The sequence below is a fragment of the Penicillium roqueforti genome, assembly GCF_015533775.1.
Source record: "Penicillium roqueforti strain LCP96 04111 chromosome Unknown scaffold_08, whole genome shotgun sequence".
Lineage (NCBI taxonomy): Eukaryota > Fungi > Ascomycota > Eurotiomycetes > Eurotiales > Aspergillaceae > Penicillium > Penicillium roqueforti.
This window is the reverse complement of record NW_024067572.1, coordinates 255,441-278,538: the sequence shown is the minus strand read 5'-3', so window position 1 is coordinate 278,538 and position 23,098 is coordinate 255,441. Positions and strand designations below refer to the sequence as shown.

Below are 23,098 nucleotides of genomic sequence, written 5' to 3'. Positions count from 1 at the left end.
TTACACTTTATTCCCATCCCTGACCCGTTTGGCGTGTTTCCATGGAGTACTAAGGGGATATGGATACTGAATCAGAGATCCTAGGTCTATTGTGTTAGTGAAGGGACAATGTATGTTTCGGTCCTTATTGAAACTCGTCCTGAAGATGTCCCCAAAGCAACAACACATAGGGCATAAAATGGGGCCCACGGAATTAGACTAAGGAATTTTATGAAATAACCCAAATCTGATGCAATAAATAGGAACAGCCAACTCTCCAAAGCCCAAACAGAGCCTGTACCCGCGAAGTGGATGCTTGCACATGGAGAGAGCACCTAGCCGAACCTTCAAACGAACATCCGACACATTGATATCAGTCACATTGAACACGAACATGAAATGACGGTCAAGGAAGTGGAATTTGTGTAGTCCGAGGTAAACTAAGCTCATTCGCTACAACCTCCAACCCCTGTTCTATACCCCTGTCATTCAAGGCCTATTCCAGTTAGACCATCGCCATAGATCTATGCGCTGTACGCCTTTCTTTGTTTACGTCCTGCGCCATAAAACCCCTCATACGAGGGGTATGCATCGCGACCAAACAGTGTCAGGTAGAATCAGAATCTGGAGTCTCGTGCATTGGGTATAGAACTGTGTCCCGGCCGGATCTTCCAGATCGTCGATCTCCATCTGGCATTAAGGCGGCATGAACAGTATCCTCGTCGCCCCACGTGTATCGATTGAAGCGAGAAGTCCGCAGAAGAACTTTGGCTTTAAATTGAGTCACGTATGACGACAAAGTTCAAACCAATGGTCCAATTGGATTGTCTCCAATTTTATTTCAAATCAAAAAAAGCAGACCCCTAGCTTGTAGGGTTCAGGCCGTGTCTATTGTATATCATATCCAACATTTTAATACAAGCCAAGGGTCTAATCTAATCCAGCCCATAGCCGTAAAATGCACGCAAATCAACAGATGCAATCAATATACAATGACCATAGAAAGAAAAGGGAATCAAAAATGAACAAGGCTTGGAAACGCAATCATCACAGCTCATCCTTATCCTCCGCCGGCGGAGGCACAACCGGTCGCCCAGAGTCCTCCGCCAAATCAACTCCAATCTTCTTGCGCCACTTCTCCCAAAGAGCATGGAAGTCCTTCTCCATCCCACTCTCCATCTGATCTGGCAGGACAACAGTATACTCAATAAACAGATTGCCCGCTTCATCATTCTCTTCATGGTGATCATGTAAATGACCCTCGGAGTAATGCGGCATGCCCTCCCCGGCAATAGTCTCGACAGCCAATGGCTGCACGACCTCACCACGACCACGTCCAAGACGAACAATGTGCCCATCAAGATGCGTAAGATTGCGACTCCAGTCACCCATCCACGCCTCGCGCAGCGAAAGACTCTCCTTCCAGAACAGATCCTTCCCCTTCCGCCGGAAAAACGTCCCATCTGTCCTCTCCTCCTCCGACTCTCCAAGCTCGGGCTCTTTCTCATCCAAAACAACAATCAAATCCCCAGCAATCCAGTCCGGACTCTCATCAGCTTCATTCTCAAAAACAAGCCTAGTCCCCTTCCCCATCCCCGGCTCAATAGTAGCACTAGTCTCAACCTGATTCCTAACGACCCGATTCCCCTCACAAACAGGACAAGGATTCTTAATCTTCTTTCCCTGCCCATGACACTTGTCACACTGCATCTGCACTTGCTGGAACATCCCCGGCGCAAGCATATGTTTCTGAATAACGATACCACGCCCTGCGCACCGATCACAAGTCACAACCTGTCGATCCTTGGATCCCGTTCCCTCACACGAATCGCAAATCTGCTGCTTCTCCACGAGGAAGTTGATCTCGCGCCCATTGTAGAAATCCCGCAGCGGTAGCGCCGCTCGCACTTCCATGTCCGGTCCGCGGCGGTGTCCAGGCGCGTGACCGGAGTGTCCACCCCCGCCGAAGAATCGCGAAAACAGATCGAATGGATCGTGGCCGCCGCCGCCGGCCGCTCCGCCCTTGCGGTGCTGCTCCACCCCTTCGTGGCCATATTGGTCGTACACTTTGCGCAGCGTGGTGGTCGAAAGCACATCGTAGGCGTCTGCTATTTCGACAAATTTTTCGCGCGCTGTGTCATCGCCGCTGCGAGGAAGGTTAGCAATTGCCTTGTGCGAGTGTAATGTGCGAGCCACGTAGAGAAATGAAAGCATGAAAATAGAGATAAGAGAATAGTAGCTCCACTCACGGATTCTTGTCAGGGTGGTATTTCTTGCTTAGTGTTCTGTATGCGCGCTTGATGTCCCTCTCCGACGCGGACTTCGCGAGACCAAGCACCTTGTAGTAATCCTCAGCAGCGATTACAACAACTGAGAATAGCACTACAGCTAGTGTGACCAGGAGTCGTAATAATTGCATTTCAGCGGAGCTGCGCGAGCAGCTGCTCGTGCGCTCGGAGAGATGTGGAGCTTTTGTGTTTGTGTAGACCGAGGTATGTAGGTAGGTGAAGCTTCGACAAGCTAAAGGTTTGGTGGATTTGTTGTAATATTTAATTAATCAACATGGAGAATGCACTCGCTCGTGTCACTGGTGTTCTTCGAATAAAGAATTAGAGATTGGAGATGTTTGCTCCGCAGCTCCAATGCTTAGATCTACATTAGGTGGCCTAAAAGAGGAACAATGTTTAGCCGTGTCACGTGTGAGTGTGGTCAACCAATGAACGATGAGTGATGTTGAGTACAATATGAACGAGTACTAGCTTTTGACCAGAGAACATCTGAATATCATCGAGAGTTTTATTCATTTATGGTGCAGCTTTATTTGGTTACATTGTCTGCTGCTCAATTATCTACAGCATAGATATACATCGATGTACAAAGCTGGAATATGTGTATGCCTTCTTGCTTTTGGATAACTTCGAGTCCGACAGCAAGGATAGTAATATGGCCTACAAGCAGCCTGTTTGTCGTCTCCCACAGTTAATTCCTATATAATAGAGGATCTAAAATTATTGTTCGGATTGGATGAGTAGGTACCCGAGCTTGTATGATCTATGATGGCTTTATGTAAGTGAATGGCGAAATCGCTGTTTAAGAACGTCTGGTATTTTTCCTAGTTATATAAAGGGAATTTGTCCTTACACATGGCCAAGACAAATATGTAGCGCTATCTACCTCGAAGCCTTCAATCCCTTTCCTCGTTGCGGAGCAGCCGAAAAGCCGAATCTCGTGGTCTTTTTATATTTTGCTCACCCTAATCATTGGTGTTACTCCTAAGGTCACCTATACTGCGTCCAAATAGGAGATCAATCTAGAGAAATTGGAGTGTTTTTCAAAGAAGGACCTGGGTAGAAGATACCCGTATGTTTTACTACCCCTACAACAATATTAGACTCGATTAGGACTCTTAATTTAGTAGAGTATTATGTGATCAAAAGGAAGCAAGAGATGAGCATTAGAACGGAAAACAAAAGCACCGAGCACGGGTTAACATCCGGTGATAGTTCGGATTCATCATAAAATCATAAACACGCTGTAATTAAGTAGAGCAACTCCCCCAAACACCTAAATCAGATAAGTAACACAATTAGTGCCCGGAAACATTAAAGATATCATTACGCCAGGTATGACCAAGCCCATGCGTCTCATCCCCATTCTCAATAGCCTCCTGTGCACCTGTAGCCTCCTCATTCCAGGTCTTGACAATACTTCCAGGAGCATAAACACCCCTAAAGACACCCTTATTCAGCGGCTCAAGACCAATTCTAGCCTCGACGTCCGAGTCAGCGGGTTTAAGGCGCGCGAGGACAGCCCGCACGAACGTGGCCAGATCGTGCGGGTTAGCGATGCGCGCAGCACGCAGCCGCTCACGGGCAAAGACTAGCTCACGATTCAGCGCAAATGTCGCTGCAACAATCTCCTCTGCAATCTTCTTCTCTAGCACACGCCGGACGAGGTGCTTTAGCAATGGCTTGGTAAGCCATAAGAGGAATCTCCACTTGCTACGCTTGACCGTGTAGTCGAGTTTGTGGATACAGACGCGAACTCCACGCAAAGAGAAGATCTGCTCCAGCCTGCCGCGGCCCACTTCAATGTCTAGGGAGATGTCGATACCGCGGCGGTCTAGGAAGAAGCTTGCTATGCCTTCGTCCTTCAGGTGGAAGAAGCCTGTGTGGGTGCGGAACCAGTAGCCGAAGTCTTCGGCGCTGATGTTTAGGCCCTGGACGGTGACTGTGAAGGCTGTTTTCATGAGTGTTTCTGTGCGCTTGGAATGGGTTTTCACCACGTCGATGTCATTGCGCGTGAGGAGATGCATGCGGTAGGGGAGGAAGGAGGAGAAGTTTACTGTGTGGCCGGGTTCAAGAACTAGGTTCTCGAGGAGGAGGTCCATTTCTGGAGCCGAGATCTCTAGGCGGGGGATTGGGATATATTGGATTGCTCGGAGGAGCACTGGGAGGAAGACGTTCACCAAGTCTGCTGGGAGGTCGGCCTTTTTGTTATTATAGGCGCCCCAAGCGCCGTGGTACACCTTCTTCGTGGCGTTGATTAACTTGGAGACGGCTGGGTCTTCCGGCACGGTTCTCAGTGTGCGCTTGGTCTGTGCTAAAAATTCGTCCACATCTTTTCGCAGGCCCGTTTCCGAGCCTATTTTGTCAGAGTGTTGCTTGAGTTTATCGAGCTTCTGCGGCGCCGAGTCGAAGAACTCGGGGTTGGTGAGCATTTCCTGCAACGAAGTTCCGACCTCTCCGAGTAGATCATCAAACTCGGGATCTTTGTTTGCATGACGCAAGACATTGTGGAACTTCTCCTGTAGCCGATCCCACTCTTCTGCGCTACCGAAGGACCGCAAGAGAATCCAGAATTCGTCGACCGCCCGCTTGAGGTCAGCATTGAATTCCAGGTCTTCTTGGGCAAGTGAAGCAGTATCCTCTGCTACATCCGCGTAGATCTTAGCATAGCGTGATACCAATTGAGCAAGTGTCGCCACCGAGTCAGAGTAGTCCGTTCTCTCCCGAAGCTTTTGAACCGCCTGCTTCAGTCGGAATAGCAATGTGTCCCTCTCTCGGCCCGACATGTGCTCCTTAGCGCTCTGGACAGCGTCATGGGTCGTCTGAGCGATCCCTTTGCTGGTCACATCCGCGACATGTGCAACTTCCTCCTCCACCTCGGCCTTCGATAGCGCATGCCCCTCATCGGCACCGGGGCCCTGTAGCGCCTGCTCTTCCTCCTCGGACGGCTTGACTTGTTCAGCAACGAGCTTGGAAGATTCAGCGAGGGACTCAGTGGTATCAGCGAAGATTTGGCGGCCAACGGTAACGACGTCATCGACGAAAAGACGAAAATCAGCATTGGTCAGGAGCAGACCAGCGACAGTGCGGAAGCTGTCATATGCTACGCGCGGGGATTAGTGAACGATCATCAGTTTGTAATTTGCATTTGCCAAGCCCGGAAGCTGGAGAGTTGCAGAGGCGGAAATGCGCGACCCACCAGCTTTAGTATCTGCCCGCGCCTTCACGTGGGCGGCCTGTCTCGAAAGCCTGTCTCTATCCACCTCGACACGCGAACGGGCCAGGCGCCACAAAAACTCCTGGAGCTGGTCTTGGCTGTTCTTCTGTTGCAGAAATTCGATAAAGACCTGGATCCACAGTCGACTGTCCCGCACTAGTTGGCGACCGTCGCTGCCTATATCTTGATTGCGCAGGTTGAGCACATCAGAAGCCAAAAGGGTACGGAGGTTGGCGATGGTTTGTTCAGTTGTTGGCATGTAGCCCTCGGAGATGGCGCGGACTATTTGGTAGCTATGTAGCTTTTGGTGGAGGTGTCGCTGACGGGAGGTGTCATCCTCGTAGCGAGGGAGGAGGGGTTCAGTCTCGGAGGGCATGTTGAATAGGCCCTGGATTATGTGAGCTAATAGTAATGTTTGTACGGAGTACTCCGTAGATGAAGCTCAATGAAGGTTGAGGTTCTATAGGGAGGAGTTAAGCTCGGGGAACCTGTTTTGAGCACATGACGACAACATCACCCGTACAGTGTGACGTAGATGTTTGTTCTTTGTGCTAGATCTTTTTACTAGTGAAGTATGTATATTAAAGCCGGAATGTTTTTTGAAGATTTTACTAATTAAGAAATGATCAAGATATATGAAATTCTGAAGCAATTGAACAATTGAAGCAATTGAAGCAATGAAGCGATTATGTAAAAAAATCGATGATCCGCGATCTGGGGAAAGCTATGGATTTAGCCGGGCCATTCACGTAGCCTATGCAACCATGGCAATACATACGGCGTACTAGTTCCAATTAGATCGGGCTTATTTCGATGTATGTCGATGTTGGCTTCATTTGATCCTCGATTTATCCATTCCGCGCTTTTGAACTGCGTACCACTTCATATAGGGAGACCTTGATCTGTATAAAGGAGACAATATGCATGTGAACATATATGCCTCATATACTCCGTAATTCAGAATGACATGTCTAATGCATTCATTCATTTCTATAATGTACACCCACGCGGCAGATAGCCAAGCCCTTCCAAGCCCGTCCCAACGTTGGGAACTGCAGGGAAAAGCCCTGACGAGTTCGGAGATATGTACTCCGTACTCCGTAACTATTCCATATGTACACTGTAGAGCAGAGCATAGGAATGAATATTATTAATAGAAGCTTTCCGCGTTACACAGAGCTGGCAGGTTACCCGGACAAGGGGTCCAATCGGTGACGAGATATGAAATCCCTGGATTCCGAATTGTTACAAAGCTTGTGGTTCCAGACCTGACAATTGAAGAATTGGAGGGGGCAAATAAAAATAAAAATAACGCAACCGTGCTAGAGAACATAAGTAATCAAAAATCCCTCTGTCGGCGACCGAGAGCCATTCACAAGGCCGAATATCATCGCCAACGCGGCGGACTCGAAACAGAGGCCTAAAAGTCTCACCGGGGAGCTTCCGATCGGAACAGCGAATATCATTTTCCTATCTTATAGATCTAGCGATGTTTTGTGCGCAACATATGACCTTTGAGAGCGGCAATCTCCGTCGCCGACCTCCGCCTTCTATTCTCAAATGGCATTTGATCGCTTTCTCGAAACCGTCGAAGACGCTCAAGTTCAAATCAAGAGGAAATCCCAATTCCACGAGAAACGCAAACACCGAATAGAATCAATTAGGGGTAGAGTTGGACTCCACTTCGGCACTATCTGCGGCTCTAGAAGCTCGTAGCTGTGGGTTTGGACCGATGGCGTTTCCATCCCCGGCTTTTGCAGCCAATCAGGTTACAGTCTTTCTTTAGTCACCATTCTGCTTGGGAGCTGTCACCAGTTCGAGGTCTACCGTGTAAATTGTAAATGTCCAACTCCGAATACTCCAATTTCCCAATCCCCTCACGTCCCCAATATCGATATGTACGGAGGATGGAGGGCAAACAGGTGCAGTTCCGCAAGGCTGGAATGATGAGTAAATCCCGCACCGATCATCCAAGTAATTTCCATAGTAAATTATGTGTCTCATTCAATAACTCGGGATTCTGCCCTTTCAATTCCATATTCAACACTGATTTGACTGCATCTCCGCATTTGTCGGAGTCGGCCCCCCCCCCGGTCCCCACACGGTGATACACTTCTCCTTGCTGGATCTGCTTCCCGAATAAAAGAAAAGAAAAAAAAAGCAAAACGAAAAAGCTTTTGGAGGGATCCAGATTCCAGAATGGCTTTCATGCACAACGGTTCGCTGTCAACACCGAAAATGAATCCACATGGGTCGTGACCCTCTCCTTCGTCCGACTCTTTCCGACTTCAAGTCATGACTCTTATTTTTTTACTATACCGTGTCGCCTTGACACGCGGTCCCGGTTATTTATCTGGTCATCACCCTGTCGGAATCTCCTGGATGATGTGCGCACGAACATCCCAGCGCAATCTTAGTATGCTGTCTCGAGTACATAAAAACAGACTCGCATCTGCTCCCAAATCTTTTTCTTCTTTCTATCATTCCACTTCTACCCCAAACTCGAAGTCTTCTCAGTCAATCACAATGGCTCCCTATCCTTCTCAGCAACGGGCGCATACCACCTCGGCTCCCTTTGTGAATCATGCCTTGCCTGCGTATGTCCACCCAGATCAGCTTACCTGTCTCGGGCTTGTAATGAAGAAAGCAGTCACTAATAGTTCTTAGTAACGCCAACTTCGATACCGCCAACCCTGCATACATCCGCAAGTACCTCCGCACCTACGGCCTCACGCCTCCTCGCACCGAGAGCTACGAGACGCAAAGGACCCGATGCCTGGCACAGCTGGGTCTGAAGAGCACACCTATCGAAAAATTCCTATACCTTAGCACTTTGCGCAAGAACAATGTGCACCTGTTTTACCGTCTGGTGACAGACCATCTCAGGGTACGTCAAGCACCGAGACACGTGATTGGGCCGGGAAATCTTGGGGCGACGAAAATTAACCATAATCCCTGCAGGAAATGACCCCCCTGATCTATACCCCAGTGGTGGGCGAGGCCTGCCAACGGTGGTCCGAGATTTACCAACAGCCCGAAGGTACGTATCAGCGATAACTGAGGTCTTCTCCGCATTTGGCATCTTCTCCGCACGAAATAGAACCGGAGACGCTAACGCTCGTTTTAGGTATGTACCTGAGCTGGGAAGATCGCGGGAATCTGGCTTCGGTCATCGCCAATTGGCCTGAACCTAGCGTCGAGATCACATGTATCACGGATGGCTCCCGCATCCTCGGACTGGGTGATCTGGGCATCAACGGCATGGGTATCCCCATCGGCAAGTTGGCGCTTTACACCGCCTGTGCGGGTATTCGTCCCGAGGTCACCCTGCCTCTGACTCTCGATCTGGGCACTGGTAACAAGACCCTCCGGGAAGACCCGCTGTACATGGGGAGCCGCCGCGAGAAGATCTCACCCGAGGAGGAGCGGGAGTTCTTGGACGAGCTGATGGCTGCTCTTACCGAGCGCTGGCCCGGGTAAGTGACTCATTCTCACATGTCCTATATGGAAACCGCGACTAACAATGCATCTCTAGTATCGTCATCCAATTCGAGGATTTCAAGAACCCCTTCCCTGCTCTTCGGCGGTACCGTGACATGTACACCTGTTTCAATGATGACATACAGGGTACTGGCGCTGTCATCCTTGGCGGTATCATCAACGCTGTCAAGCGCTCCGGTCTGCCCTGCAAGGACCACCGTGCCGTGTTCTTCGGCGCTGGCAGTGCCGGTGTCGGCGTCGCCCGCCAGATCGTCGAGTTCTTCATGCGCGAAGGCATGACTGAGGACGAAGCCCGCAACTGCTTCTACCTTGTCGACACCAAGGGTCTTGTCACCGCTGACCGCGGTGACAAGCTCGCCGACCACAAGGTCTACTTTGCCCGCGGTGACAACAACGGCGAGCAGTACAAGACTCTTGAAGAGGTCATCGACTACGTCAAGCCCTCCATCCTGATGGGTCTCTCCACCATGGGCGGCGTCTTCACCCCGGAGATCCTGCGCAAGATGGCTGACTGGAACACCGCCCCTCTCATCTTCCCCCTCTCCAACCCTTCCTCTCAGTCCGAGTGTGACTTTGAGACTGCCATCGCCAACACCGACGGCCGCTGCCTCTTCGCCTCCGGCTCCCCCTTCCCCAACTACACTTTCACCAACTCCGCCGGCGAGACCCGCACCTACTACCCCGGCCAGGGCAACAACATGTACGTGTTCCCTGGTATCGGCCTAGGCAGCATCTTGTCCAAGGCCGTCCGCGTCACAGACAGTATGATCTACGCCTCTGGCGAGGCCCTCTCCGCTGCCCTCACCGGCGAGGAGCTCGAGCGCGGCCTGCTCTACCCCGATATCACCCGCATCCGCGAGGTCAGTGTCGTCGTCACCCGCAAGGTGATGCGCGCTGCCCAGGAGGACAAGGTGGACCGCGAGATTGCGCTGCGCTCTATGGGCGACGCCGAGCTGGACAACTGGATCAAGGCCCGCATGTATGACCCTCACACAGAGGTCCGTGCTCTGGAGAGCGAGGTCGGCCACCTCCTCTCTAATCTAGGAACGATCTCGCCACCCATCACGGCGACTGGCTCCCCAACTGAGGAGAAGAATGCCAAGTTGTAAGATTTGATCTTTTTGTTTTTGTCCTAGACTTGGCTGTGCATGCTGCATTTTGCAGAAAAAAAAGCATCTGTTCGAATATGTCAGCGCTTAGGATCTCTGCGTGATGGACTCGCATGTCACCTTTGACTTTTGATATTTCCCCCCTTTTGTCTTTTGTTGGTTTCGAGCGCACTTCGTTTCTTACATTTCTTCTCTGCCTATTTTCAGGTTGGACACGAACTTCTTTTCCCCTGATTGAATACCCAACACTTATTTCCTTTGGTTTTTGGCTCGCATTTTGGGGGTCTTAGCATCTTGGGAATAGTTAGCATTTCGCTGGCATTGCCATATGAATGAACAAAATTTAATATCACTTACTATTATCCTACTATTTAGCTTGTTCACAACTTTACGCCAACACCTGTAGAGGTCGCAACATGTTCCAGTCTAAGTTAGTAATGGCGTTCCTCACTGAGCGTCAAATATACCAAGCAGACTCGAAAATTCAGGACGGATGAACCCAACTCCCCGAATTTCCCAATCCACATTTCTTCAACGTGGACCTCGGCCCCTGAAGACTCCACAATGCGAGACGGGGAGATCAATCTCTCCGCGAGATGACTAAGAGCTAATTCTCATTAACTAGTTAGTTACAAATTGATGAAAGTGTCTGTTGTCCTTCCTTTGCAGATTCTTGTTCTGGAATAGAGGTATGTGTGCGTTTTGAGTTGCGAGCAAATTGAGACTAACGTCATTAACAGCGTGTTTTGTGTCTGTTAGACTTCATCTATATCGCCAATTACATTAGACTGAATTCCTTACACTGTATATATTGATCGCATACGATACATATACGCCATGCCATCTCCCCTCGCAGACCCCGTCAAGCTCCCTTGTGGGCTTGTTCTGCCGAATAGGCTAGGCAAGGTACAAATCACATACGTTATTCACGCCTAGCGGCTATGCACAAATGGAACTAATATCTCCCAGGCCGCAATGGCTGAGATGATCGCCAAAACTAACCAGCCGACAAACGCCCTGGTTGATGCATATGAGCAATGGTCGGACGGTGGATGGGGGATGATTCTTACAGGTAAGGTCTAATTCTCCCATTTTGTGGTCGAAACTTCTATGCCAAACGCGAAACCTAGACTGTCAAAACATATCCCAAAGGACACCCAACCCTAACATCTTAGCAGGAAACGTGCAAGTCGACGTGAACCACATGGGCAGTCCCTTCGACCCTGCTCTACACAGCGAATATAAGGACAGCGAAACCAACAGCTCCCTCGTCGCGCAATGGAAGAAATATGCCGACACCTGCCAAAAGCACGGCACGCCGGCCATAGTCCAGATCTGCCACCCAGGCCGGCAGTCCTTCCGCCTTGCAGGTCATCGCGGAATATTCGCGCAGACGCTCGCGCCCAGCGCCGTGCCCATGAAGGTTGGAGATAGCTATTTTGAGAAGCTGATTGGGTGTTTGGTCTGGACCCAGCCCAAGGAGATGACAACTCAGGATATTGAAAGGGTTATTCGTCAGTTTGTTGATACCGCGAGACTTATGGCGGATGCTGGGTTTTCGGGTATTGAGCTACATGGTGCGCATGGGTATTTGATTGGTAAGTTTTTTTAAAAAAAAATGTATAACCTCTTTGCTAATGGTACGTCTATTTAGATCAATTCCTCAACGGCAAGGTATGACACTCGGTTCCCCTATCACCAGCCCAACACCAATACTAACCATAACCCCAGACAAACCTCCGCACAGACGCATACGGCGGCACACCCGAAAAGCGCGCCCACTTTGTCCTAGAGATCCTCTCTCAAACACGCAAAGTCGTACCCGCGACCTTCGCAATCGGCATCAAGCTAAACTCAGCCGACCACAGCTCCACAATCTTCGAAGAAACAATGACGCAAATCGCACTTCTAGCCGAAGCCGGCATCGACTTCATGGAAATCTCAGGCGGCAGCTACGAAGACCCAAAGATGATGGGCTACGGCAAAGCCAATCCGGCAGCACCAGAATCGTCACGCACCGCAGCGCGCGAAGCCTTCTTCCTCGAGTTCTCGAAGGAGGTGCGACAGCGCCATCCTGAGCTTGTGCTTATGTTGACCGGTGGGTTCCGCACGCGTGCTGGGGCAGAGGCTGCTATTAAGGATAATGCTTGTGATCTTGTTGGTATTGGGCGGCCTGCAGCTATTGATCCGAAGTTCCCGCGTCTGTTGCTTGATGAGAGTGTCGGCGACGACGAGGCGCGGATGCCCTTGAATAAGGCGCCTATTCCGTGGTATACACGTTTCTTGCCGTTGCCTCTTATTGGGGCTGGGGCTGAGAGCGTAAGTTTTTTTCTTTTGCTTTTGGGTGCTTTAGGCGGTTTGCTAACGAGTTTGGTAGACGTACTATGCTGCGCAAATTCAGAGATTGGGTAAAGGGATTGCTGCCATTGCTCCTCCTTGGTAGGCACTAAGCCATGGATGTTCTTGGGAAATTCTAGGGCATGGTATATTCAATATACAGAGGATGAGAAAGAAGAGGCAAAGAGAGAGATGAAGAGTGAATAGTAAACCTAGAAAGAAGTTGGCCTCTTTATATCAACTAACACCAGTGAGATAGAGAATGGCCTGGCGTTTAAGGTATAAATATAGCACGAACATAAACTACTGAAAGACCTCTAATCATATTACATTAAATAGTGCTCGGTTCCGTGAGGTATCAAATGAACATGCGCAGATATTGACAGTATTGTTAGATAAAAATAATGCTAGGACTAGCAGCCCACCTGTTCGTCTTTCTCGACAGGAAATAACCTCAACTGAGTCAACTTTTCCTGTTCCTTCAACTCCCCTAGTTGTTGATGAAGGGCAACGTTGTCCTGAATCAATTTTTGAATCCACAGTGCAGCCTCCTCGAGAACATATTTTCTCGTGTATGACTGTCTCTCAAGCCCTGGCACAATGTGACAGAGTTCTTTATATCGATCTCCAATGATCTCTCTCCTCTTCTTTTCCGATCGGCAGTGGCATAAATTCTGTCCTGGCCTTTGCACACACTTTCTTTTCCTTTGTTTGGACTGGGTTCTGGCTTTGACACAGCTCGCCCGTTGTGTACATTCAGTATCATCCAAAGAGAACATTTGGGCTTGGCTCGAGGATGAAGATGGCGATGGGGTTTCGGAGGGTCTTCCATTTTGTGGGACCATCGAGGTCTGAAATATTGGGAGTGTGAATCCATCCAGTTCCGATAGATTCTTCTGAGATGGCTCATGTATACTTTCGGGAACATCAAAGTCAATGTCCATGGCGGTACACAAACCAGCCATGTTCCGCATCAGGTTCTGGACCAGGCGCTCCTCTGTCCATGTACCTATGGGACTAGAGAAGCCATGATAGCAGAAACTGGGATCTGAACCCCATTGTAGACCTTCTTCGGCGGGCCATTGGTCTCGGGAGATTGGTTGAGGTCTGTCGTCTTGCCAGGGACAGTAATGTGAAAGAGTACTATAGTCCTTTTGAATCGTCTGATTGGCGTTTTCCATTCGGAGATGTGGTAAATACCAAACTGGTAATGGGCTGTTTGAATTGTGAAAGATAATCAGGTATCCAGCCGATGTTGTACTTTGGGTTTTAGATATTGGTTTAGGATTCTGTGGAAGACGATGTAACAGTACTTGATTTTGGATTTTTAATCAAAGAGAGACCTCAGGAAGTGAAGAGGGTCAAATTTCTCCTAATATTTCAGTCAAGCAAGGTTCCTCGTTAATAATGAGGCAGCCCTCGTCAATTCCGGGATGCACCCGGGATAGTACTTGCGGATCCGCGTCCTCTACTACGAAACATCCGTTCCTAATTTGACTTACTGTATTTTTCTCTATGCTCTTTAATTGTATATGCACATATTTGCGGAGTATTGATGGAGTAGTAGTACTATTATTCTTTACTTTCACTATTCATCTCTCAGCACACACCGGGTGCATCCCGCTCCACGTCTGATACAGGTCCTGCCGACACCGACAATCACTACCCCTAATTGGGACACAAATAAGCTAAATTAGGGTAGCAGTATCTCGTTGTCGGTGGGACCTTCCTCTTGTCCGTTCTAACAATTCTGACCAAGGACTCCAATTATAGCAACTCAGGGTTAATCGGCGTGTTTATCTCTGTTGTAACTACGGAGTAGTGGACGTAGTGTTTGGTTTTCCTAATTCGCGGGGTATGACACGTGACTATATGTCCGGGTACATTCCGGACAACAACAGTCTCGGGATTGTTCCACTGCTTTTCTCTCCTCTCTTCCGGTCACCACCCGGGTCACCAATAAAATTGTGTACCAGCAATATTGTGGGTCACACATACACTCAGCTGTGGCTTATAGGACAACTTGTCGAACAGATGCCTCCCAAAGGTGGAATTAATAAACGGGAGCCACCGCGGCGTCGCAAGATTGCCCTGGCTTGCGAGTCTTGTCGAGATAAAAAGGTCAGGTGCGATGGTATCAAGCCAATTTGTGGCCCCTGCGCTCGACGCTCGTATACTGTTGACCAATGTGTTTACAAGCTGGATAATGCAAGGTCCGCCAGCAATGATGAATACCTGAAGATTCTCCATGATCGTATTCGAGAGCTTGAAGCAACATGCGCGAAAGGCGGGGTTGCTGTGCCACCTGGGCCTTCGCAACATAAAAACTACCGGGCATCTGCAAGTCAAAGCCTTGTCGGTGAAGATATGGATCTGGACGTAGAATCAAGGGCATCTGTTGCCGCGGAAGGATTACTAGGACTGGGATCCACCCCTGTGCCATCTGGACCAAGTCCTCTGTCTTCTTCAACGCCTACTTTTCAACCGCCAAGAATCCCCACGCCGAGGAATCGACCGGAAGCTGAGCGCTATAGATCCCCACATGCGGCACATTCACATCTGTCTCCTGAATCTGCCCACCCACGAGCAGGCAGCATATATGCTTCGCCGTCTCTCAACTCCCACGGTAATGTCACCGCCATGGGTGCAATATCTGTCGCAGAAGACGACCCAGGCACAGACTCTCCACAGGAGCAGCAATACTATGGGAACTCTTCAGTGGCCTCTTTTATGCGACTAGCAGGAGAGTCGATGCCATTGAACAACTGAACCCACTTGATTTGTCATCGCAGCCTACTGAGCCGATATCAGACGAACACAATCTCCGTCACGAACCCAATAACATGGAATTCAATCCTTTTACATCTTGGGATGAGATAAGTTTGGGACAGGAAGAGTTTGGATTCCTTGGGAGACTTGATTTGCCTGATCTTGCAGGTTGGTTCACAGATATACCGCCTTGAACACATCATGAACGTAAATTCCTCTACAAAAACATGCAATATGGGCCATAAACCAGACTGACTGATGCTGGTCGACTACTTCGCAAAACACCACCAGACACCAAACAAGCATAGAAATGAGCTTAGGAGTCGGTCGTCGAATGTATTTTCAAATTACTGGCTCAATTTCCTCATCGGTGAATTGGGGTAGGGGCTGGCATTTTGCCAACTCTTATTATTCGATAAGTCCCACGAAACAAGCATGGAAAAGCCCCCACGCCATGATGGGCAGATCTTAGAAAATGCGATCTGTCCTATTATATCATAATATAGGGTATCATATTCCATCCCTCGCATGGGCATAATAGAAGGAATAGGAAAGTTGCACAATGAACGGTCCAGAAAGACATCACATAGAGTCAAAGAGTCTCGTATCACCATGACTCCAAAAAGTCCCAGAAAGATTCTCCAAAGTCTCAAAGTCCGGCACCCACAGAGGATCACTCTCATCTTGATCAATCCATGGCGCCAGCTGCAACGCCATCCTAACCGCGTGCTCGGAATCATCAGCCGGACAACCCTGCGGCTGGGGCGTAGCACCCGCAGTATCTGGAGCCAGCCCCGTCGGGTTGACCGGGGGGAACTTATCACTACCCGACATGCCGGGAGCAGTAGTAGAATTCCAATTAATCCCATACTGGGCCGTCATCAGCTCCGCCATTCCGGCATTGCGGGCAGTCTCATTGCCCTGCAATTTCTCCATGGCGGCATTGACAAGCAGCTCGAAGGCGTCGCGGTATTTCTTGACCCATGCCGCGCGCTCGCCCATTACAAAGAGGACTGTTGAGCAAGCGCGGATGTCGTTGCTCATGCGGACGGACCAGACTTGGTCTGTGTGTGTCCATAGCGCGTAGAGGAGGGTGATTCCGGCCATGAAGACTGTTTGCACGGCTAGGAAGGAGTGGCCATACTCCAGGGTTTGGTGGAGGCGTTTGTGGGATTGACATATGTTTCCTGCTGCCAGGATGCAGATTTGGTAGTATGGGTCCGTGATTGGGAGGAGGGGGAGGAATGGCTGGATTAGTAGTCGGACTGCTCGGTTGAAGTGCAGCATTGGGTAGTCGAGATCTGGACCGCTGAATCGTAATAGGGCGGATTCTTTCCATTGTTCCAATTCGATGTATAGAGGGTCCATTTTTGGTCGGAGAGAAGATAGGGGGCGGTCTGCGCGGTAGATTTTATGTTGAATGCGGGAGTCGATGCGACGGAGTTTGAAGAGGTAAATTGCGAATGTCAAAGTTGTGGTCTTGTTTGGATCTAGGGGTGCTGTGAGTAGTGTGGGGTCTTCAATGTCGTCGTCCACTTCTAGTGGGAGGTCAAGATCAATGTGACGATCGGATATACTGAACGGGCGACCGAGAGACATTGATACCACTCGCTCTAAATAGTATACAGTCCAAAATAGCCTTCGTCGCATCTGAGTGGTAAATGGATCCAGATTGCTTTCATTTGCCTTTCGGTGGAGACCTAGATCGATAGCAGTACGCATAGCAAGTCCAATCATGTACCACATTCCATGACTGGACGCAGTTCGGAGGTGGTACACGACAAGAAGAACCATGGCCTCGATATTATCAATCGATCGTGCTTCACACATCGTGGGAACATGCTGCAAGGCGGCAGTATAGAATCGCTAAAACTTGTAAGTGTCGGCCAGTCTTAACGCTTAATGAATATGATTACCTCGGGAGTCGTGTACGCATATTTCTCACTCAGCCGAAGCATTGTTGCGCCGATTGCATAGACCAAGTTGAGTTTGAAAATAGCAAATCGATCAGACCGAGTAAGGTCCTCACGTTTGATCTTCGCTAATCGCCATCGATCTCCATGAATCTGCCATACATGTTTCCTATTAAGAAATGGATATCGAGAATGAAGTCGGGTGAAATATGTTTCGAGTATTCTTGCCCCCATCTCATCAGTTGGAGGTTCAACATTCGCCGGCAAGAGATCTTCCATTCTCGTTGTCCGATCTCGAATTTGAGTGGCGCTGGGCTGCTCCGAGGGCCCGTGTGCTTGGCCAGCCTTACTTCGAGAGCTACTGGCGGCGGTAGTTTTATGTTGCATTCTTGAGATGAATTGGTTCCATACACTCGTTTGGACCATCTCTCCCAGATCGGCAGCGAGTGAAAGACCAGAACTGGATCCTACGTATGCAGGGGCCTCAGAGCCGCTCAGGGCAAGAAGGCCCACGATTTCTCCAACGGGGTTATTGTCAAATCCAGAGGTAGCTGTGTGTGGCGTTGTGTTACCACCTTGTGGAGAGAACAGCGAAGACGCCGTATATGTAGCGGTATTCCCGTCTGATGATCGATTCGACTCCACAAGTTTACGCTCAAGAAACAGTACACGCTCCTCTAAGCCACGTGTGTAACTGGTATCCAAATTAGTTCTTTCCCGGCTACTACATATACTTGGACCTTACTCATTCTGACGGTCTTTGTCCTCTCGGACGCTGGACTTGTCGCACGGGACACCCGCCTTCAAGCAGTTCGAACAAGTCGGATATTCGTTGTCGCACTACAAGCCGTTAGTCGAGATACTTGTAGTCATCTTACCGATTGGAACTCACCTTCTGCTTCCGTGTCTTGCAGCGAGTGCATGCCGTCCTCCCGCGTTTCCGCGGGTTATGATCTCGCGATACGGGACTTGTCTGCCTTGATGACTCGGAGCTCTGCCCGGGCGCATACATATCGGATTTGCTGGAAAATATCAGCTTTAATTTGGAACATGAAGATGCCGGTGAAGCGCCATTGTAGGTGCGATTGAGATTGAAAGAGATCGGAGATGTCGTTGGATCGGAATGCCAAGACAAGACGTCTCCTAGTATCAAGGCTAGCCTATAGTTTACGAGGCGTCTAGGATAAACACCCGAACTTTTTGCTTCTTTGTTTTCTGCGGTTTTACTACTTGTGATAAAAGAGATATTTCGAAGGGTTGAAGCAATCAGAAGCACATCTTACAACTTCCAGTTTACCAGATAGCAATATTGACATCAAGACTCCGTAGCTCGGACAATCATAAGCGCCAATTGATGCTCGTATTATATTAATATATCGTAAACTATACAAAATTTTTGCTTTTTGGTATCACACGCCACCCAAGGAAATCCAGATCTAGCCAAATCAAAGAGTTATTAGATCCCTATATGCTTTAGTACATGCCTCAATGCTGCTCCTTCTCCCCATATCCCTCAGTATTAGGTTCCGCCCGGGAAGGCGGCATGGATGATTCGGCGAATGTTGACGCAGAATGGCGCTTCTCGACCTGGTGGTATGTCTCAAGACACTCCTCGGGATATTCAGAAGTAACCGCCTCGGCATCTCTCTCTTGGGCTTTTCGCTTTTCCTCCTCAAGCTCTTCCGGCTCTTTCGGTCGTTCCAGACCTCTGTCACGCACGAAAATACATGCCAGGAAACATACACCGATGACGGGGACTTGCAGAATGAATACTGCGTGGGAAGCCTTGCTGTAAGAAAGCAGAATTGAAGCCCACTCAGTTGCACTGATGTTCGCTTTTGAAGGAAGTGAGTACGAAGACTCTGCCAAGTACGCGAATTTGGTTGGTAGATTAGAGCGAAGAGCAGCCTGGAGAATTGCTGCAGAGATGGCGAGGCCACATGAACCACCAATGCAGCGGAAGAAGTTACGGTTCGCAATCACAACTGCTCTTTGGGATTTAGTGCAATGGGCTTGCAGGGCCACGAGAGTGGGCTGGAATGTGAAGCCAATTCCGGCGCCCATAACTGCCACAATGACTGCAATAACAGCCGGATGGGTGTGGGTACCGAATAATAACATGAGGCCCGACCCCCTATGAAAATGATATCGTCAGTATGGGACCAAAGTAAGAGCATTTAGGCATCGATCAACGTACAAAGTCCACAAGCCAAATCCAATCCAAATAATTTCACCATAGCGCTTTACTCGTGTGATGTATAGCCCGGATGCAATTGAGAAAGTTGACTGGGCCGCAACCATGGGACATGTCATGGCCGCAGAGGCAATTGGCGACCAGCCACGGGCATTCTGGTAGTACAATGGCAGATAGTAAAGACTTGACTGGTAGACTGCACCATACAGAAAGCTCTGCAAAAATATTGCAGAGATGACCTTATTTTTGAAGAAGACCACTGTTTTATGTCAACTGGATGTCCTTTTACTACTATGGGGGGATCAAAACATACCTGGTAGCATCGGAAGTGTTGCCACTTTCCATTCAATAAGCAAAAATGCAACGATTGCACAACCTCCAATGACAAGCATACTAATGACCATCGGTGAATCCCAGGGGAAATAGGATCCACCACCCGAGATAGGAATCAAGAGAAAAATGATACCAATGGACGATGCGAGCAGTCCGAACCAGTCGATGCGCCCAATATTCTCACGGAAGTTATCTTTGCGTGCATTATTCGGAATGAGGAAGTATCCAACGACTGCAGAGCAAGCAGCCAATGGAGAAATCAACCAGAAGAAACCGCGCCACGTTGAACGCATGATGAATGCAGCACCCAGAAACGGCCCAATGATATTACCAAGACCCAGAGATGCACCTAGAATACCCTGGTATTTGCCTCGCTTTTCTAGGGTCACGATATCGGAGACAATAATCATTGTCAGAGAGGTAACACCACCACCAGCGACACCAGCCAGGCCTCGGAAGACATAGAACATAGCCGGGTTCTGAGACAAGCCACAGAGCAGGTCTGCAATACACAGCAAGACCAATGCGGAGATGTACATGACTTTCCGGCCAAAGATATCTGATAGTCGGCCGTACAGCACGGTGAACACGGTGTTTGCAATTAGCGACGAAGTTCCAGCCCAGGAAATGGTGTTTTGGGCACCCAGCTCGCGTGAGATCGTTGGTAGTGTAACACTGATGCCATTCTGATCCACCATACAGATCAGCAAGGAAATTGCAAGGCCCGTGAAGACAACCATGAGTTGCGCGAAGGGGAGAATATTTGTTTGGTCGTGAAGGGCCTTTTCGGCCTCTCGTTGTCGATTCATGGCTGCAGATGTAGCGGTGCCAAGCTTGCTCAAAGAGGTAATTTCCCTTAGATTATCTGAGATGTTCCGTAAAAGGCCATGGAGCTTGAAGTGTAGAAGATATTGCACACGGAGTATATTAAGGTTGGTAGGGGCTTGGCGTTATACTATCCGAAGCACAATTGTATGGAATGAGGAGGGTCCTAATGTTATTTAAAGAAATAAGCTAATAATCCCACGGCAAGTCTGTTCATATAAGAGTCATTCAATTGATAAGAAAAGTTTTTCCCTGGCAGGATTTTAGTGCCTTTCGATCCATCGGCAACTGAGCGATTGGAGCTTGAGCGCCGCTGGCAGATGTCATATCGGATCCACGTCCGATGCAAGTGAGTATCTGTGTGCCTGGTTTTCATTGTAGCCCAATATCGCCCCGATGAATGGCGATCCAGACACTGTTGGCTCAATTCCGTAACATTTTGTCGGTGCGGTTGACGAAGAGCAGAGTCTGTTGTGGATCCGTGGGGTCGGATATCCGATCGGACCTCCGATGGCTGACTAACTAGTTACCGAATCTAGGAATTTAGGCCTTTATCTCCGGATATTTCTCCGCAGTAAGTGTCGCCACTATTTTTCTGCTTGATCGCTTATTGTGTGGTCACTTTGACCAATTGGGCTACTATTATTATTATTTGAAAGACGCATATGTACCTTTAGCGACGTCACACCGCCGCCTATGCTGAACTCTTTGCGAGTCCATAACCGAGGGCATTTTTGACGAAGGCAAGCCGTTGGGCTTTGATATAGCTTCTATAGCCTAGCTCTCTTCCTCTATCAACATCGCCACAAATTTATCTAAGTAGTTCAAAATTTCACCATGGTCTACTCGTTTTTACCAATTGGGGAGAGCGGGTTTGCGCAAGGTCGTCCAGCTCTGCATGGGGGAAGAAACTTTGTTCTAGGGAACGTACTCAGAATGCAATTAGCCGATGGTCTCAGAACTAAGCAGATAGGATTCGCCCCTCAATAAAGGTGGTATCAAAACAAGATTAAACGGCGTAGCTCGTTGACTTCATAACAATATTAGCCCTGATGATATCGTCCAGCCCCAGGTCATTCTCGGATATTACTTCCTCGGCATAAGAGGAACCAATATAGAGATCTCAGGGTCAAAATCAAAACAGAGATCCCAGAAAAGACTCATCAAACTAACCCTCTTCAGAGTTAAGTTAGATTTTGCCATCGTGTCCTGGATTAAGCATCCAAACTTCTAATATTGACGTCTCATAGAACGTGTAGAAATTCTGAGACCGGAACGGCCAAGGCATCAAATACCATACATTGAGTAAAGTCAGCTAGTTCTCGTGTTGGCTCAGGTTGTAGCGTGCAAGAATGAATACCAATATCAGCAACACGGTGGCCGATGTCATCCTCTTAACATGATATTTTAGGTATGTGCCGATCCAATTTGAACCCCTAGGCCATCACTAGACCAGGCATTCTGAATGGTAGATGTGTTGGAAGCATTAACCTCGTAAGCAGGGATTTCGCCGACTGCATTGCTACTGCCACCAACACCATTTTGAGTAGACCCGTGTCTTGGGATAATGCCAGGACTCGGTACAGCATGATGGACCATATAGCTGGCACCGGTGACATTGCCCTGGTTTGGGAAGAAGCTCTGATTCAGTGACCCGCAGGTTGTGCAGGTGAATTCAATCTTGAAATTGGTAAGAACCATCTGGGGGGCGGCATCATGATCACTGCGCTCAGGGTAGTCTTTCGGACGCCCAGCCATTCCTACTGGTAAAGAGGCAGCGGTCTGACATTGTGCCCCTGTTTGTATAGACATTGGATGTTGGCTGTGATTAAAAGAGGGTTGGTTTGATGTGGGAATATGTACGTGTGGCACCTGGGGTGGAGATGGCAGGGCTTGGGAACTAGATGGTGGAGCAAGTACGTGGTTTTTGGGGGTCTTGATTGGGGACACGTTATCATCATCAATTGATGATGATGCGATATGCTCGGAAAGCCAGTGATTCTCAGATATGTCTCCATATGCGTGTACCCCTTCCCCTTGCGACTCGGGGGATTGCTCGGGCGACTGTCGTTCCTCCGTACTCATCTCGATATTCAGCTCATGTTCATCCTGGCCCTCAGCATGTCGTGGTTGAAGTTTGGTAAGCGCTCGCTGTGCCTGGCGCAGAGATATGTCATACCCATGGTAACGTTTTACAGCATCCACAACGTCCTGGGCTCGTATTTTCGACTTCATATCGAAAAGCTTCGGGATCTCACTCAGCAGAAATCGCACATGAGAAGCTTCAGAGCGAGCTGGCGTGTCCTCAGGGGAATTTTCACTCCGACGGCAACTATGGCTGTCTTGAAGACTAGTGATGTAGGTCGCATTTTTGTTCGAGCGACAGACGACACGAAAGAAGCAATTTGCCGATGATCGACATCCGATAACCACGCTCTTCTTGTTGCTACGGACCACACGAAGCTCCCAGTGTTGTCTCACTGATATGCTCCGTACCACTGTTTTGAACTCTTCTAGAGAGCAAAACCGCTGGCCCACATGGAGGCCGGAATACATCTCCGTCATAGCGATGAACCTGAGACACGTACAGAGGACAGAAAGATATCAGTAGCTAGGACAGCAGTCACAGATTC

General features: G+C 49.0%; 8 protein-coding genes across 8 annotated transcripts; 3 read left to right on the top strand and 5 right to left on the bottom strand.

The window, feature by feature from the left end:
* Positions 1-1,026: 1,026 nt before the first annotated feature.
* LCP9604111_4182 (uncharacterized protein) lies at positions 1,027-2,398 on the bottom strand (the record flags this gene model as incomplete). Its single annotated transcript, XM_039071853.1, has 2 exons — positions 1,027-2,125; positions 2,229-2,398. 2 exons carry the CDS (start codon positions 2,396-2,398, stop codon positions 1,027-1,029), a joined length of 1,269 nt encoding a protein of 422 aa, XP_038929744.1.
* A 1,167-nt stretch (positions 2,399-3,565) lies between these two features.
* LCP9604111_4181 (uncharacterized protein) lies at positions 3,566-5,860 on the bottom strand (the record flags this gene model as incomplete). Its single annotated transcript, XM_039071852.1, has 2 exons — positions 3,566-5,370; positions 5,467-5,860. The coding sequence occupies 2 exons, from the start codon at positions 5,858-5,860 to the stop codon at positions 3,566-3,568; spliced, it is 2,199 nt and encodes a 732-aa protein (XP_038929743.1).
* A 2,150-nt stretch (positions 5,861-8,010) lies between these two features.
* On the top strand, positions 8,011-10,094 carry LCP9604111_4180 (uncharacterized protein; the record flags this gene model as incomplete). The annotated part of the gene is made up of 5 exons (XM_039071851.1): positions 8,011-8,081; positions 8,152-8,371; positions 8,446-8,524; positions 8,612-8,960; positions 9,020-10,094. The coding sequence occupies 5 exons, from the start codon at positions 8,011-8,013 to the stop codon at positions 10,092-10,094; spliced, it is 1,794 nt and encodes a 597-aa protein (XP_038929742.1).
* An 837-nt stretch (positions 10,095-10,931) lies between these two features.
* Positions 10,932-12,537, top strand: LCP9604111_4179 (NADH:flavin oxidoreductase/NADH oxidase family protein; the record flags this gene model as incomplete). Its single annotated transcript, XM_039071849.1, has 6 exons — positions 10,932-11,000; positions 11,064-11,166; positions 11,273-11,692; positions 11,749-11,768; positions 11,826-12,413; positions 12,472-12,537. 6 exons carry the CDS (start codon positions 10,932-10,934, stop codon positions 12,535-12,537), a joined length of 1,266 nt encoding a protein of 421 aa, XP_038929741.1.
* Positions 12,538-14,465: 1,928 nt separating this feature from the next.
* Positions 14,466-15,200, top strand: LCP9604111_4178 (Zn(II)2Cys6 transcription factor domain-containing protein; the record flags this gene model as incomplete). Its single annotated transcript, XM_039071848.1, has 1 exon — positions 14,466-15,200. One exon carries the CDS (start codon positions 14,466-14,468, stop codon positions 15,198-15,200), a length of 735 nt encoding a protein of 244 aa, XP_038929740.1.
* A 582-nt stretch (positions 15,201-15,782) lies between these two features.
* Positions 15,783-18,125, bottom strand: LCP9604111_4177 (putative C6 transcription factor; the record flags this gene model as incomplete). The annotated part of the gene is made up of 4 exons (XM_039071847.1): positions 15,783-17,066; positions 17,117-17,807; positions 17,859-17,953; positions 18,006-18,125. 4 exons carry the CDS (start codon positions 18,123-18,125, stop codon positions 15,783-15,785), a joined length of 2,190 nt encoding a protein of 729 aa, XP_038929739.1.
* Positions 18,126-18,598: 473 nt separating this feature from the next.
* LCP9604111_4176 (putative MFS transporter) lies at positions 18,599-20,449 on the bottom strand (the record flags this gene model as incomplete). The annotated part of the gene is made up of 3 exons (XM_039071846.1): positions 18,599-19,247; positions 19,311-19,566; positions 19,621-20,449. The coding sequence occupies 3 exons, from the start codon at positions 20,447-20,449 to the stop codon at positions 18,599-18,601; spliced, it is 1,734 nt and encodes a 577-aa protein (XP_038929738.1).
* A 1,423-nt stretch (positions 20,450-21,872) lies between these two features.
* Positions 21,873-23,030, bottom strand: LCP9604111_4175 (uncharacterized protein; the record flags this gene model as incomplete). The annotated part of the gene is made up of 1 exon (XM_039071845.1): positions 21,873-23,030. The coding sequence occupies one exon, from the start codon at positions 23,028-23,030 to the stop codon at positions 21,873-21,875; it is 1,158 nt and encodes a 385-aa protein (XP_038929737.1).
* Between the last annotated feature and the right edge of the window lie 68 nt (positions 23,031-23,098).